The sequence below is a fragment of the Oreochromis aureus genome, linkage group 2, assembly GCF_013358895.1.
Source record: "Oreochromis aureus strain Israel breed Guangdong linkage group 2, ZZ_aureus, whole genome shotgun sequence".
NCBI classification, from domain to species: Eukaryota; Metazoa; Chordata; class Actinopteri; order Cichliformes; family Cichlidae; genus Oreochromis; species Oreochromis aureus.
This window is the reverse complement of record NC_052943.1, coordinates 24,410,313-24,425,078: the sequence shown is the minus strand read 5'-3', so window position 1 is coordinate 24,425,078 and position 14,766 is coordinate 24,410,313. Positions and strand designations below refer to the sequence as shown.

General features: G+C 37.5%; 1 protein-coding gene across 8 annotated transcripts in view; it reads left to right on the top strand.

Moving 5' to 3' along the window:
* Nucleotides 1-14,766, top strand: part of LOC116322817 (LIM and calponin homology domains-containing protein 1) — a 91,746-nt gene that overhangs the window by 44,449 nt on the left and 32,531 nt on the right. For 6 of the 8 annotated variants that reach the window (XM_039621197.1, XM_039621208.1, XM_039621213.1 and 3 more), the window contains exons 4-6: nucleotides 6,296-6,402; nucleotides 11,282-11,312; nucleotides 14,428-14,538. In XM_039621197.1, coding sequence (XP_039477131.1) covers nucleotides 6,296-6,402; nucleotides 11,282-11,312; nucleotides 14,428-14,538 — 249 coding nt within the window. Of the gene's footprint in view, nucleotides 1-6,295; nucleotides 6,403-11,281; nucleotides 11,313-12,018; nucleotides 12,335-14,427; nucleotides 14,539-14,766 lie in introns of those variants that run through there. The other 2 variants (XM_039621230.1, XM_039621226.1) reach the window with 2 other exon arrangements.

The following is a 14,766-nucleotide window of genomic DNA, read 5'->3' as shown; positions in this document are numbered from 1 at the left end:
TTTGGGTGAGCTGATACAATCTCCCAGGAAAAAATGTGTTGTTAAGTGTGCCTTTCAAAAGTTGCTGAGTAGCAGTAGTAGTAGAATTCAGTATCCTAAAGTTATGGATGTGAATTGTAAAAATAAACCAAACTTAAGTGAAGATGTTAGATGAAGTGTATGTTACATTAAGTTGTCTCTTTGGTTTGTATTAAGATGGTGATTATGTTTGTTCATGTGGTGCACAACAGCCAAAGTGTGCATTAGCAGTCGCGTGTGACACTTAGCACTTAACAGCTTAATTATTGTACAGTTCTGCAGTGAACCAGATAATCTTGAGAGCCCTTGGCTATGAAATATACTGGATCACTGCAGGAACACGAAAAAATCTACTTGAGGATTTTATATGTCCCAAAGTCATTTACAGCCTCAACATTAGTCTTAGTTAGGTTCATCGAAACCAAAAGGATTTTTCAAAGATGTAGATGATAGAAACCTATTCCTGCTCTCAAAAAAATGGAAGTTGTTCATTGTTGTCTGTGGTTTTACTGAAGAATCCCAGTTTGGGTCTTGCTTTGAATGAGAGTCTGTGAATTGAAGTTGATCCGGACACTGATACTTTCCAGCTGAGTACAGTGCAATACAGTAGAGTTCTTTCATAACGACCTTAGACCTTAATCTGGATGAAGTGGCCTTTCAGGACCAGCACTCGCATGTAAACATAGTCACAGTGAAAGTTGATAGCATGTACTTCCATCTCTCTTCCCTACATGAATTGCTTGTCAGTGTATAACTTCAAGCTGTCTTTGTATTTTTTTTCCATATTCACGTTTAATTTAACAGTTTTTTTTTTTGTAAACATAGAACACCAAGAGGTGAAAAAAAAAAGTGATGATTAAAACCATATTTTATTACAGTCATTCTGAAAATGCATATGACTTATTTTGATCCTTTGGCAAATGTCACTGTATTTAAGAAATAGCCAGTCTATTCTTGTATTGATAAGAAAACAACTCATCCTTTGCCCTTTTTTGTGTCATTGTGAATGCTTTGCATCATCAGTTATTTCACGATACTTTACACTGGTGTGCTTTAGCAAAGAAAACTACTCTGGCAGAATGTTTCCTTAATAACATGGATTTTCTTAATTAAATGTGATGATTGTCTATGATAGCAGTTCAGAACAGAAGTTCTGGTACTTCAGCAACAAAAAATATGTAGTTATTTACATCACAGATGAGGCATGGAGGCTGTGGTTGGGGCGGAATGGCTGTTCTTGTCTCACTGTGTCACTAATAGCTGCCATTGAGTGCTCTGACTTTTAAAGAGCGTCGGATAATTACACTGCCTTCACTATATGTTTTCTACCATAAAGTAATAGGTGATGGACTCTTCAAACCTCTGTACTTGGATCATTGTTGCATTATTTCAGCTGAGTGGATATATTTTATCCACTCATTTTTTTTTCAGGGTCCAAAGATGCTTTTCTGCTGAGCATTAAACCAACAGTATCTGATGATGGAGTTTTTACTTTTCATTTCCTCATTTCCTGAACAGGGGAAAAAAACTGTAACACAAGGGATATTATAAATGCTCATTTCATGGACTCCACTTCATGGCTGAGTTTCTGTGGCTCCTAAACACTTCCACTTTGCAATAACATAACTCATAGTTTATTGTGGAATACTTAGAAGAAGGAGTTTTGATAGCAGGCTCTAATTGACACTGTTTGTAGTCCCATTGCTTGTAGCAATTGGCTGAGGCCTGTCTCTGTGAAGAGTTAGCATGTTTTTCCTTTGCTTACATGGGCTTCCTCTGGCTTCCTCCCACAGTACTGTTGGCTACTAGTGTCCACTATTGGCTGCTCCATGTCCGAAAGTTATAAATAAAAAGAAATCTAATTAGCCTCAGGTGTAGACACTTAAAGGTCAAAAAACACCGCACAAACATTACTAATATAGCTCAAAGGGACAATGAGTAATCCATTGACTACCTGTTTATACTAGTAGCTAGAGGATAATGTATAATAAAAGTTGAAACAAGAAAACAAAAAACGCGGCTGGATGTATATGTTCTGAATAAAGGGACCCGTTATACTTACAAAGTTTCATAGCTTTTAAGTTCCTGTGGCCTTGCAGTGATTTTTCTTCCTCTTGGCTTTGATTAGTGAGGTGAGAAATACATAAACAAGGGGTCTGCTGTTATCTGGACCATCGTAATAAAACACAGCCTACTCCCCCTTCCTCTTCCTGTTTGGGGGCTAATGCGAAAACGAGTCTCTGTGGAGTTTAGGCTGTTTTATAATCACAGCAGCTACCTCAGTGTTTTGGCAGGTCGAGCTGTATAGGTCAGTGTTCGCTGGCTGTGGCAGATTCTTATCCCAGGCATCTCTGGGTTGACTGGCATGCTCATGTCTTATAGTGTGTTAATAAACATGCAACGGTGATCTCCTGGCAAGATGAGTAGTGGTAATTAATTAATATGAATAGTAGTAATGAATCTGCTTGAACAGGTGTTTCATTAGACATGACATTTATTCGATCAAGTTTTTTATATTATTTTTAATAATGCAAGTGGAAAAAAAACAACACTGGTATTTTATATAAATGCCTTCCAATTTGAACTTTACATATTTTGCATACTAATTTTAACAATTCTTTCACTCATTTTTGAAAAAAATATAAACCTGTATGCTGTCAACTCAAAATGTCGTCTTGATCAAGCTGAAGACTTTCTTTTTTCAGTTTGAAGCAAAATTAATTATCCTGTTGTCAACCTGATTCACCACTGCAGTAAATATTGAGACATATTAAACTTTGCAGCGTTAGAATAATTTATATGACTGATAGCTCTGAAAAATGTATTTTATATTAGGATATTTAAGGCGATCTTGAGTATGGGTGGCTTACCAAGTCTTTTGCAGTGTTTTTCTTGGAAGGGACAAAAACAATTGAGAGCAAGTCTTGTTACCAGTTTTCTGTTCACCCTGTCCAACATCAGGCCTTAAACTCTGATCCGTTTCCCTGAGAAAGTTGTTGTTCTAATTAAGATATTAATCAAATTCCAGTGAAGGTCAAGTCCGAAGAAATCCAAACATATGAAAGTAATTTGACCTTTACGTCTCGGAATATGTGACCAATGTGTTAGCTAAAGAACATACGTTCTGATGTTTGTAAAATTAATTTACCTTCCATTCTAATTCATGCTAATTTCACCACAATGCTGAGTTTTTGAGAATGGACAGAGTGGACAGGGCCTCTATTTCTGAGTCTACCTCCAGACTTCAAATCCTTCTTCAAACACATTCAGCTGTCAGTCATTTCTTTGCGGTCGACGCCCAGTTTCCAGTGGCAATGACCTGCAAATCAGCACAAAGTTATGCTCCCTTCCTTAAAAACACTCACACACTCTTTCTAAATACCCACTAAATTACCCTTTTATCTATCATGTTAGTTGCTAACAAATGAGCCGGATTAATCCCCTTTTGTTATTGTTATTTAGTCTGGTTCCAGACTACATGATATGGCAACTAAACAGAGAAAAATGTGGGATGAAACTGCTTAATTGGAAACAAGATTAAGTTCCTCTTTCACACTACCATATCCCCTGCCGCCCCAGACTATAGATGGATGGGCTATAGATAGATAATTGACAAAGTAGGACACGGTTTATAGAAATACTGTGTATGTATGTGTCTGTATTTATCACCCAGGTAAATTTTTTTAATTGCATTTTTCTGTAACCAAAACACTTCACATGCAGCTGAAATGTGTGTCACTTTGTGTTATGCACAACATTCAAGTCACAAATCTCCAGTTTACTTGCCAAGTGGGAGTACCATAAGCAGTGCTTGCAGCAGCAGTGATCTTTCCTTACAGGTTAACACACACCTGTGAAAAATGTGATTATGCATTCCTCTAGTCAAAGTGTCATTCAGCAGTTTAGGGTGATACAGCCTATAAAAATAACGCATAACTGCTGTGATTTTCTGAGCTGTCTTTTTTCCATCCTGTTTGTGACTTCCTGTCACAGAGCAAGAGAGCTCTCTGCTCTGGCTGCAGTTCTGTAAAAACATCGCAGAACCAACTGTTAACCTGAATGTACATGTGTAAAATGTTGATAGTTATAATTATAATTATTTTAGCCATTTACTTTCTATGCTGCCAACTTGCAAGCACAGCAACATCTAGTCAAGTAGTTGTACACTTCCCTTGTTTGCATTGCTTTTTGTGTCTATTCAACAGTTTATCTTTAAGAATGATTAAGAAGGTTGAGTGTGATTTACTTGAGTTGGATAATGCAATCATTGTTTATTCAGCTCAGCTTATCATATCTAAATCTAGCAAAGGATATTACAATGTTTATCATTGTTAATTATTGTTAAGGTGATTATTAATCATATTAATGTATAATTCTTGGTTCTTTTTTTAAAGATCTGTATTGTATTTGGTCTCATATTCAGCTTTCTGCAATTTCAGATGTTAGGCAACAGCTAAAAGTAGACTCATTATGTCTGGTTAAAGATATTGTTTGAGGCTAAGATCCAACTGTTTTTCGATCAAGTGTTTTTATCAAGTTTTTCGTGGGAAAAATAAACCATGTTTCCTTCACTGTGTTTCATCAGTATTATGCCAAGGCTTCTTTGTTTGATTATCATGTTCTTGGAGTATGTTTCACAAAAATTCTAATCCTCCTCCTTTGTGAGTTGTTTTTGGGCCATATTTGAATCTGTTTACTTGGATACTTGGACAAAAAGTTAGGGAGTCCCTGGGCCCACCTAAGGATGATTCCTTGTTCCAAGTGTTAACTCATTTCTAGTATCTGGAAAACAAATACTGGTATTAATCGAATGCAGCTGATGTGAAAAACCTTTCTTTTGAAGTTTAATATGACCATGATCAGCTTAATCCTGCGGTAGGTGTGTCATTTCAGAAGTGAAATTTCTCAAAAAGACCTTGCTGGTCTTGTCAGACAGATAGCGTAAGTGTGTATATTTTTGGGTGGGGTTGCCTCACCAGGAGAGCAGAGATGGCACTGTCCCAAAAACACAGGAAGCTGCAGGGTGGATTTGGAAGGGGTAGTTTGCTAGAGTTGGAAAAGGATCGTGAGAACAAGTGCATGCAAGTGTGCATGTTTGTCATTCTACCCATGCATGTTTTTTTTTTAATTTTACACTTGGTAGTGTGCACATATAAATAACACTCCCAGTTTTATGTGTCTCAATATTCCAAAAACAGTTTATTTAAAGCAGCATTTTGTGCAAGCGTGTGTATACAAGCACAGTGTGTTTGTGTTTGGCAGTGAGAGGGAGAGAGTGTGTTTGGGACAATTGGGGTGGAGAGGAAATGGTGACACCCTGAGAGAGAAAGGGAGAAAAGGGTTTAGGTTGTGGCCCTCTGAAAGACTGAGAGACACAGAAACAAAGAGAGAGGGAGAACCTGGGAACTGGAGAGGAGAGCCTGGCTCAGGTTGCGTCCAACAAAGAGTTTGTCAGAGAGCAAAGGAGAGCGAGGGAGAAGGACTAAGACGATGGGCAGAGTAAAACATTGAAGAGAGAAGGAAGGAAGGATTCAAGAAGAAGCCGATAAACAAGAAGCAGGAAATATTTGAACAGAGGAACCTGTCAAGAGCGAAAGCTGGAGTAATCTGAGAGATGAGATGTACGAAAGCTGGGCACAAAACCTGATGGTGTCACATTTCTGTTGAGCAGGTATCCTGATTTTTATGGCCCGAGTGCTTGTTTGTGTGTGTTTCTGTGCAGGAAAGAGAATATCTGGTCATTTCAGTTTGTTTGGCTGACAGAGACCTTGAAAATGTTTGTGGGACAGGGTTCATGTGGGATAATTTAAGAGAATGTTGACATTTTCTCTTTCTTCAGTCTATTTAATCGAAAAGAAAATATAACATTGCGGGGGGATTACTATGCCAATGAAAATAAATGAAGTAGACATACTCAGGAGGGCTAGAACTGTGTCGACAGAATCACTTTTAGCAGTTCACATTGGTTTGTATATTCATTCTCTTTATTTTCAGATTCATTTGATGAAATAATGAGCAACGCAACATGGTGATTTAAACGTTTAAGTCAATGACGTCGTGACTCGCACGTTTCGAGTAGTTCAGTGTATATTCATTGTTAAATGATATGTTCCTTCTTGCAGAGTTTGCATTTAGAATAGAGTAATAGAATAATAAAATTCTGCAATTATAATAGAAAGTGTATATTAGTTGAGATCTTGTATGGTTTATCTGATGTAGCTTTTCTTTCTGTCTCCGAGTATTTATCGTAATGAAATTGTGCTTGCGCTCTACACAGGACAACCTCAGTGTGTTTTTGCGTGGCTGTGAGGAGTTAGGACTGAAGGGCTCCCAGCTCTTTGACCCTGGAGACCTGCAGGACACATCAACACGCCCCACAGCCAAGTAAGACTCGACCACTTGAGTTATGTTCCACGGATAATATCTACCATTTGAACAAGTTGAGTCCTGCAGAGTTGACTGTGTAGATTTTACCATATATACTGTATGTATAAAAGTCTAATGTGATGCTTTCCAGATGGTAGAACATAGATACATAGATGATAAAAAAAAAAGAGCGTGAAAGTTAGTTGATCAATTTTAAGTAGTTTGCTTAGTTTGTGAATGTCTTGGAATTTACTGTTTTGTGTTCTCTGTTTGTTGACACTGTTACTGTGACATTGTCACTTATGGAAAGGAAACAATTTGGAATTGAACTTGCAATTGGAAACAATTTAAAAAAAACTTACTAATGTAAGCTGTACATTATTTATAACTTTGACATTTATTTACACAAGACTCTAACCTTTATCTCAAAACAGTGAGGGTGCTGTTCTTTCATAGTAAAGTGAAGCTTTGGTGAATCGAATTTCCCTAAATGTTTCTCTGCTTCAGAAGATAAATATCTCCACGTTTACCTTTGGATAGAGCTGGGCGATAGAACGATAACAATATGTATTGCGAAATAACTTTTTCTCGATAGAAAAATGAAACTATTGCGATAGACCTCATCTCTCTCTCTTCCTGTCTTAAAAAAAAAGAACAGCCAATCCAAATTAAGTAGTGCATAGCCGAACCAATCACAGCCGCAGCGTCACGTCACGTGACTTGTTACGTACAGCACAAGTGCCAAGCCGCACATGTGTATTTGTTTGGGAAGCAGCCAGCCGCGGTGCCAGCCGGTTAATGGAGAAAATGAGTTTGCCCGCTAGAGAAAAATCAACCGAGAGCTTGGGTGACCAGGTTACCGAAGAGAACACAGTGACGGTTCCAATGCCGGAGAGATTGTCGAAAGGAAGGGCCAGAGAAGTTCCGTAGACTAAAAGCGCTAATTTGTCATCGAAAACAACCAGGAGAATCCCTGCGAAGCAACAACAGTCAATTGAGTCGGCTTTCTCCAGCATCTTACCATATGACAAAAAAGCTAAGAGACATAGTGACATAACGAATGCCATAGCCTACCGTCTTGCTAAAGACATGCTACCAATAAACACGGTCGAAAATGAAGGATTCAAGCAGCTAATTGAGGTAATAGCTAAGCTATACAACAAGGAGAGATTGAGAATTTCCTTTTAGTTCTCAGTTTATTTGATATTGACAAAAGTTAGTCAATTTTGTCTGTTCTTCTGTAAAACAAACTAAGATTTATTTTTAGAATTAATATTTTGTTTCTAAGTGGAATTGACAATTTAGTGGTCTGTTTTATTTGTTCTATTTTGAAACTTAAACGCTTTAGCGGCTACCTTTTGTGTAGTTTGCAATATTTGCCTTTATTTATCTGAAACTGAAGTCTCATGTTCTTTAAGTACATCTGCCCTGTTGAACTTATTATGGGAAATAAATATTTAAATCAAAACAAGCTGCTGATTATTTCACATTTTACTTGTGAGCAACGGCACATTTAAATCTTACAAATATAGTTATTTGGCTTATATCGTGATATATATCGTTATCGCCTGAAATGAAAAAAACATATCGTAATATGAAAAAATCTTATATCGCCCAGCTCTACCTTTGGAGATATTTTTTTCTGTGTTGTTATACGACAGTTGTTTAAACTTTTTTTTTTTAATTATTCTTATCAGATCATTAATTGAGGTTTATATTTTCAAACTAAAGACAAAAAAACAGTATTTCCTAAAGTTCTGTGTTGGAAATCCTCTATATCACTAGATGGTGATGGTGAACACTTTGAGCCTGCTTGTCTCAAACACTGGTTGTGCATTTCTTTGTCTCACTTTGTCAGTAACCCGTCTGTCATTCTCTGCATCAGACAATCAAGCAGTTCACTGAAACACAAATAAGTAGACGGGAGTCAATGCAAGTTTGCATGAGCCTGTGCCAGTGAAGCAACAATGACATATCTGTGAGACACAATTGGTCTCTGTCCAAATAAAACACAAGGGTGTGCATCACACACTGAACCATGACTTCTACTTTGTTGCTTGGTAACAAAGCCAACTGCATCTAGCTTTTCATACTGTATATGTGTTTGTGTGAATATGTGGGTGTTTCAGTGTCTTTGGCATGCACTGTCTGCTGGCTGTGTATTTCCAAGGTTTCATTCACAGAAGGGTTTTAAAGGTACTTCTGGAGATGGGGCAATGCATCTCTATCTTTTTTGCATCTATGTTTATTTATTCTTGATTTGGCATGTGCACATATCTACAAGTATAACAATTTAGTTGAAGTTAAGAAATGTTGGAGCTAAAATTGCCAATCAAGATAGTTGGGGTTGTTAGATGAAGAGGGACATTTAATTGTGTCATTTTCATAACTCTGTTGACAACTGGTTTTGAATGATGTGGTTAAAAAGAAACATGTATGTATATATCGAAACAAAGAACAGGGGCCCAGGATAGAGCCTTGGGTAACAACACAATTAAATTGGGCAACTCATTAACATTCATATAGTGAGCCTGTACCTAATATGCCACAGGGTGATTTTTTTTTTTTTCTCTTTATCTCATTGATTGTTTAATAGCATCTCGAAAAACATGCAGGCAGTAGTATATTAAAATGATGCAATCTGGATTCATCTTTACTCAATACACCATGGCTTCTATTGACATGTAAAAATGGAACTTTGCTTTCATTGTTCAAGTAGTCCTGTGCTTCATCTGGTGCTTATGTAACCCTCTCACATATAGAAGGTTATTTCCTACACCTTTATTCTTCTAGAAAACTTTGGAGAGCTACTGCTCAGACAAACAGACTGTAGTGCACTATAAGCTGAGGAATAGAATGTCTACTGTTTGTGATGATGGTCATGGCTCATTTTCCGGAATAAAGCAATGGTTTGCCAGGTAGTGGAGATGAGAGGAGATGACAGCTGTGTTTCTGTTCAGCAGTCGAGTGGATTTCACCGAAAATTTTGAAATGCTATAAATAATTAAATCCCTAGTTCAGTTGCATTATCGGTAAATATACTGATTATGGCTAAGTTAATGTCACTGGCAGTAATTATAGAAACCATTTAATGCTTTCATCAAATATAAATAAACATTAAATCATAAGCAGAAAGACTAATGTTACTATCATCACATAGCATAGAGCTAATGAAGGGAATGGTTATGTCTAACCAAAAAATCATAGTGATATAATAGTGTCATAATAAATTATGACTTTCAAAGCCAGATTCTAATATTTTGTAAAATCTAATCACTTGATAGGATTTTTTTTCAGAAATAACTATCTAGCCAATTTGTAAAGGTGTTTTAAAATGTTTTTGTAGCTATAAGTTACTTTATATCAACTTTTATAAATATTGCTATTGATATTGATATTGAACTACTGTATATACACATGCTTAATACACACTTGACATATGTAAGAGAAAAGAATAAGCGACAATATCATTACTAGATCACTAATACATTATCTTTTTGTATCCTTTTCATTAAATACATTTTTTTTTCATTTAAATAACAAAGACAAACATGCAGGAAAAAATGCAAGAATATGACAGCTGTTACATTTAGCTTGGGCCTCTTAATATGATCTAATACCTTGTGGAATGTGTATTTGTCCTTGGATTGTGCGCCTACGAGCTAACAGCAGAGAAAAGGTACTTGTCTCCATGTTTATTTAGTCAACTGACAGAATGAGAGGATGATGAGGGAGGGGTTGCTGTTCATGCTCTCAAGCTTATTTCACCTTTCTCTTCTCCACCTTTATTTGTTTCTCATGTACCTGCTGCCAGTCAAAGCCCAACTTGCATGTTGAATGAGTTGGCCTAAGTTAAGCCGAGTCTCAGGATGTGATGTATGAATTATTGCATAAAATAGTTGTTGTGTTCTGTACCTGTAGCATGGAAATCCCCACATAAGAAAATACTGTGCATAAATACAAGATAAGCTGTTTAGTGTCCTTGTTTATCTTTTCTTTTTGAATCCCTAGAAGTGCAGTATATATATATATATATATATATATAGTAAGGACATGTTAAGCTGAGAGCCTTCATAAAGAGGTTTACGAAGGCACCAAATCAAAAAACAAAATGCTGTGTGCATTTACACATCAAACAAATGGGTTGATTCAGCAGTCTTTGGAGTCTTGGGAAATACACTTTAAATGAAAACAAATATTCTACATGAAAAGATAAAGCCACGCAAACATCTCTGGTTGAACTCCTCTACATATGCCTATAAGCAGCCCAGATAATTCTAGTCTAATTCGTGTTTATATCTTGGCTCTACATGGTTTCCTGGTATCCATCCCACCCATGATGCTTTTCTTTCCAAATTCTTAATTTTAAAAAACTGTAACATTTAAGGCAAATATGAGTTGCCCATAATTAATTGTTTTTAAGTTGACCTTTTATTCATTTTTTAAATATCTGTATGGACAATATAAACTATTGTGAAATAACATTATGCAGATATACATTAGTTATTTTTTTTATTGACCGCGACCAACTCGCTTGGCTACCACTATAGCACGTGTCTCTTCTATCTACTAAAAAAGTATTTCTCTTTGTGAATTCTAGAGTTACCATTTTAAAATTCAGTGTTTCCTTACTTTCTATTTCAGCAGTTACTCAGTTGCTAAGACTGTTAATAAAAAGTTTTGCCAAAACTGTTAGCTCTCTGTGCGTGGGCTACAGTCACTGCAGATTCTTGTATTTCACAAAGTTTAGTTTTTTCTGCTGTTTCACTTAGATATGTGGGAGATGGCACATCTTGAAGTTGTCTGCTGTTATCTTTATGTAAGGCACCTCACTGAATAGAACCAGAAGTCTCACTACCTCCTCTGTCTGTCTCTCTCTCTGTGTTTCATTCTCCAGGGGAAGTGACGGCAGTCGAAAGCTCAAGAATGTAAGTGATACTGTCGGATTACAGTGGGATAATTTGTTTGTGTGCTAAATATATGTTTGGAAAGAAAGTGTTATTCTGGCCCTGTGTTTCTCTTTTTGCTTTCACTATCCATGATTTCAATGGCGCTTACTAATCCGTAATCCACCTCTGTGTCTTCCTGTTAAAAAGTTGATCCTCTTTTCTATGTTCTTGTCCTTGGGGCTGGGGTTCCTTCTCTATATTGTAGGGCATTTACCTTTATATAAACCTCTACCTTTATATGAGGCAATTGTTACTATGAAATAGTGTTAAACATCTAGTTTATATTCTGTCTGTATTAACCTTTCTATTTTAGCCTATTTATGTGCATCTGTTCATGCATCTTACTTTGTTTGTTTTAGATGTTATGTTGGTTTTTCATATTTTGTGCTTAGTCTTTTCTTTCATCTTCTAAGTCAAATATTTCTGCATATTCTGTGAGTCTAGATTTGATTTCATGCGTCTTTATTCTTGCCCCTCTTACAGTCTTTTAATTATTTAGAGGCCCTTTATAGTCACTGTCTGCTCAAATCAGCACCTCCCTATCCTTTTTCTAATAATGCTGCTTTAAGAAGTAGAACACATAATGCTGGCCCTGCCTACTCTGCAGTCAAAGCAGTTCTACTCGCGCTCTCTCTCTCTCTATGTCTCTCTGTCCTCCCCTCCTCTCTCTGTGATGCTGCTGTGCACTGTACAAGTTAATGTGTCGAGCTGCAGCACTGGTCAGGCCTGTTAGCTCATTTAGCTGACTAAACATGTGGACTCCAGCATTTGCAGCGGTGGCAAATGGCTAAAATACTCCCGGCAGCCAACACTTTTGCAAGGAACCGTCTGCTGTGATGTGCTGTAGATTCAGGACTAAGGACTAGGATTTGACAGCAGCTGTCTCTGCAACACATCAAATATTGAGAGGTGAAGAAACTGCATCGAGAGGAATTTGCTGATGTGATGACAAAGGTGTTGTTTAGCAAACAGCAGATGGGACGTTACCATTTTTAAAAAAGGTATGCCTGGATAAGATACTGCTGAATCTGCTGTGCTCATGAGACTGTTATTTAGCAGGTAAAAGTGTGAAGAAGAAGGCCTGAATATGCAGAGTGATGACTGTTAGATATAGAAAACAAAATCTGTATCTGTATGCATGTCTGCATGCACTGGATAGTGCTGAGGTCCTGACATCATAGGTGGATTTTTGGCTTCGTTCATGACCCTGCAGTGCGTGACTTTAAGTGTGTTTGCACATGAACCAAAAAGGTGAATGTTGTTTTCCAGTGGAACTTCCTTGACAGGTCTGTCCACGTGTGCACTGACAGGCAGCTGCTGAAATTGACAAGGCAAAGCAAGTGTGACGCTATGCATCATTCTGCTGTCGGGTCGTTTATTTTCATTCCCGACTGTCGAAACTCCGCTGACATGTACTTGCCTTTGAAATTCTTTAAGAATGCTCTTCGTTAAGTATTGGTTGGTTTAGTGCTGCATGTGTAAATCATGCAGACAGAGTTTTGGAATGTGATTGTGGAGTTTGGGATCGATAAGGGTGTGTTTACAGCACAATAGTAAGCAAGTGAAACACATTTGGTGCTGACCCAGTTCCAGTGGGAGTTGGCATGAATCTGCTATTGTGGTGACACAGAAACTCCATATTCTGCTGCTGAGAGAGCTACAGTATGCAGCTAATGAAGTTTAACCTCAGCAGCTGCATTGTCACAGCTTCACCTCTGTAGTGTCAGGATATTAAATAAAAAATCTCGAATGGTTCTGAAAATATGGCTTATGAAACTAAAATTGTATAATAGTTAGAGTCAATGATTGATCGATGGAACTGTCCCCAGTTGCAGCTCAATGATGTTTCACCCTTTAATAAGGCTAAAATTTCAACTTATCTTCATCATCCAACACAGCTTCACATAAAAGGTCTCATTTAGCTTTGTGCTTATTCTGATCAGCAGACTGGTTCTTTTGCACTCCCTCCAACTGTGTTTGAATGGCAGAAGTTGTTTACACTGACAGTATGACTGAAATAAACACATTAAGCCTTGCTGAGCTTTCTTATCAAAGCGCTCCCTGTGGACAGCTCGTTGACATGGACACAGTAAATATAGCTGGGAGCTCTTTGCCAACAGTGTTAAAGGTGCAGCTCTGTGTGATTTCCCTTTGGCCGGAGTCGGTGTGTAAATTTTGCATTTTAGACATTTAGCTGACAAAAGAACTTCAGTTCGTCGGTTCCTCAACCACAGTCAGTTACTTTGGGGCATTTGTTACAAGCAGTGATGCCAAAACAAAAGTAGAGGCTCTTTCAGCTGCTCATTCAGCTGCTGTTAATGTGTTTCAGAGAGTTAAGAATGACCGGGTAACTGATATACCCAGCACTAAGCTAGCTAACAGGCAATTATAAATCACTGTGACCACAGAAAGGTGGCTATGTGTCAGCAAGAGAAGTGCATGTGACCAGTTTCGGTGTCTGAACAGTGCCTCAGTGTTGTTGTGTTTCTTCCAGCTGCATTTGCTAACTTATCACTTCTTTGGAAGACGCTGGGCTGCAATTACCAGGAAACCAGCTGGCACGGTTTTCAAAAAGGGAAAAGTGAAAGCAGGAGAGTGGGTGTTTTGTTGTAGTTTTTTCTTTGTTTTTTTCTCTTTCCTTCAATGCATCCAACATTATTTATAGCTATGTGACTGCTTTGCTGCATGAACATACCATAGATACACCTGTGTAGTATATTTTGAGTTGACAGGCTAATGAACAGTGTGAATCCAGGGTATCATTTTGAAGACTTGGGATGCCAGTGGCCTGTGAGGCTGCTGCCCAGACTGCTTTTTCTCTGCTAGTGATTTCTTAATATGATTAGGATTTGAAAACTAATTTTTAATGTTTTATTTTTCTAAATTAATAAGTTTAATATTGTTGGACTGTACAATTTGTTTAAGGCGATTTAAGGCTGACTGGAATTAAGACAGAGTGCTTTGAGTTGGCATTGAAATAGGATCAAGTAGCTCTTTAGTTTTAAAAGGTTAATTTGTTTCATGCTTTTCTTTTATTGGAAAGATCAGCTGATATTTTTTCATGATTTTTGACTGCATTTCTTCTTTTCTTCAGGTTTTAATTACTATCTACTGGTTGGGTCGTGCTGCCAATAGCTGTACATCCTACAACGGGCCCACATTGGACCTGAAAGAGTTTGAGGGCCTGCTGTCACAGATGCGAAAGGTTGGATAGCTCATGTTTATGCCAACGATAAAAATATAATGGAAATCTCAAGTACATGGATAATATAGTCAGCACTTGCTTTTTCCCCCATTATATCTCTCTTAGTAACCAGAGCTGTAAAGTGTAATAGGTAGGGGGACCATTTGCTATATTAAAAATTTGATCCCTGCAGTAATTCATTTCTACAGCCAAAGTGACCTGAGGCATGACACACAGCTTCTGCAGAAT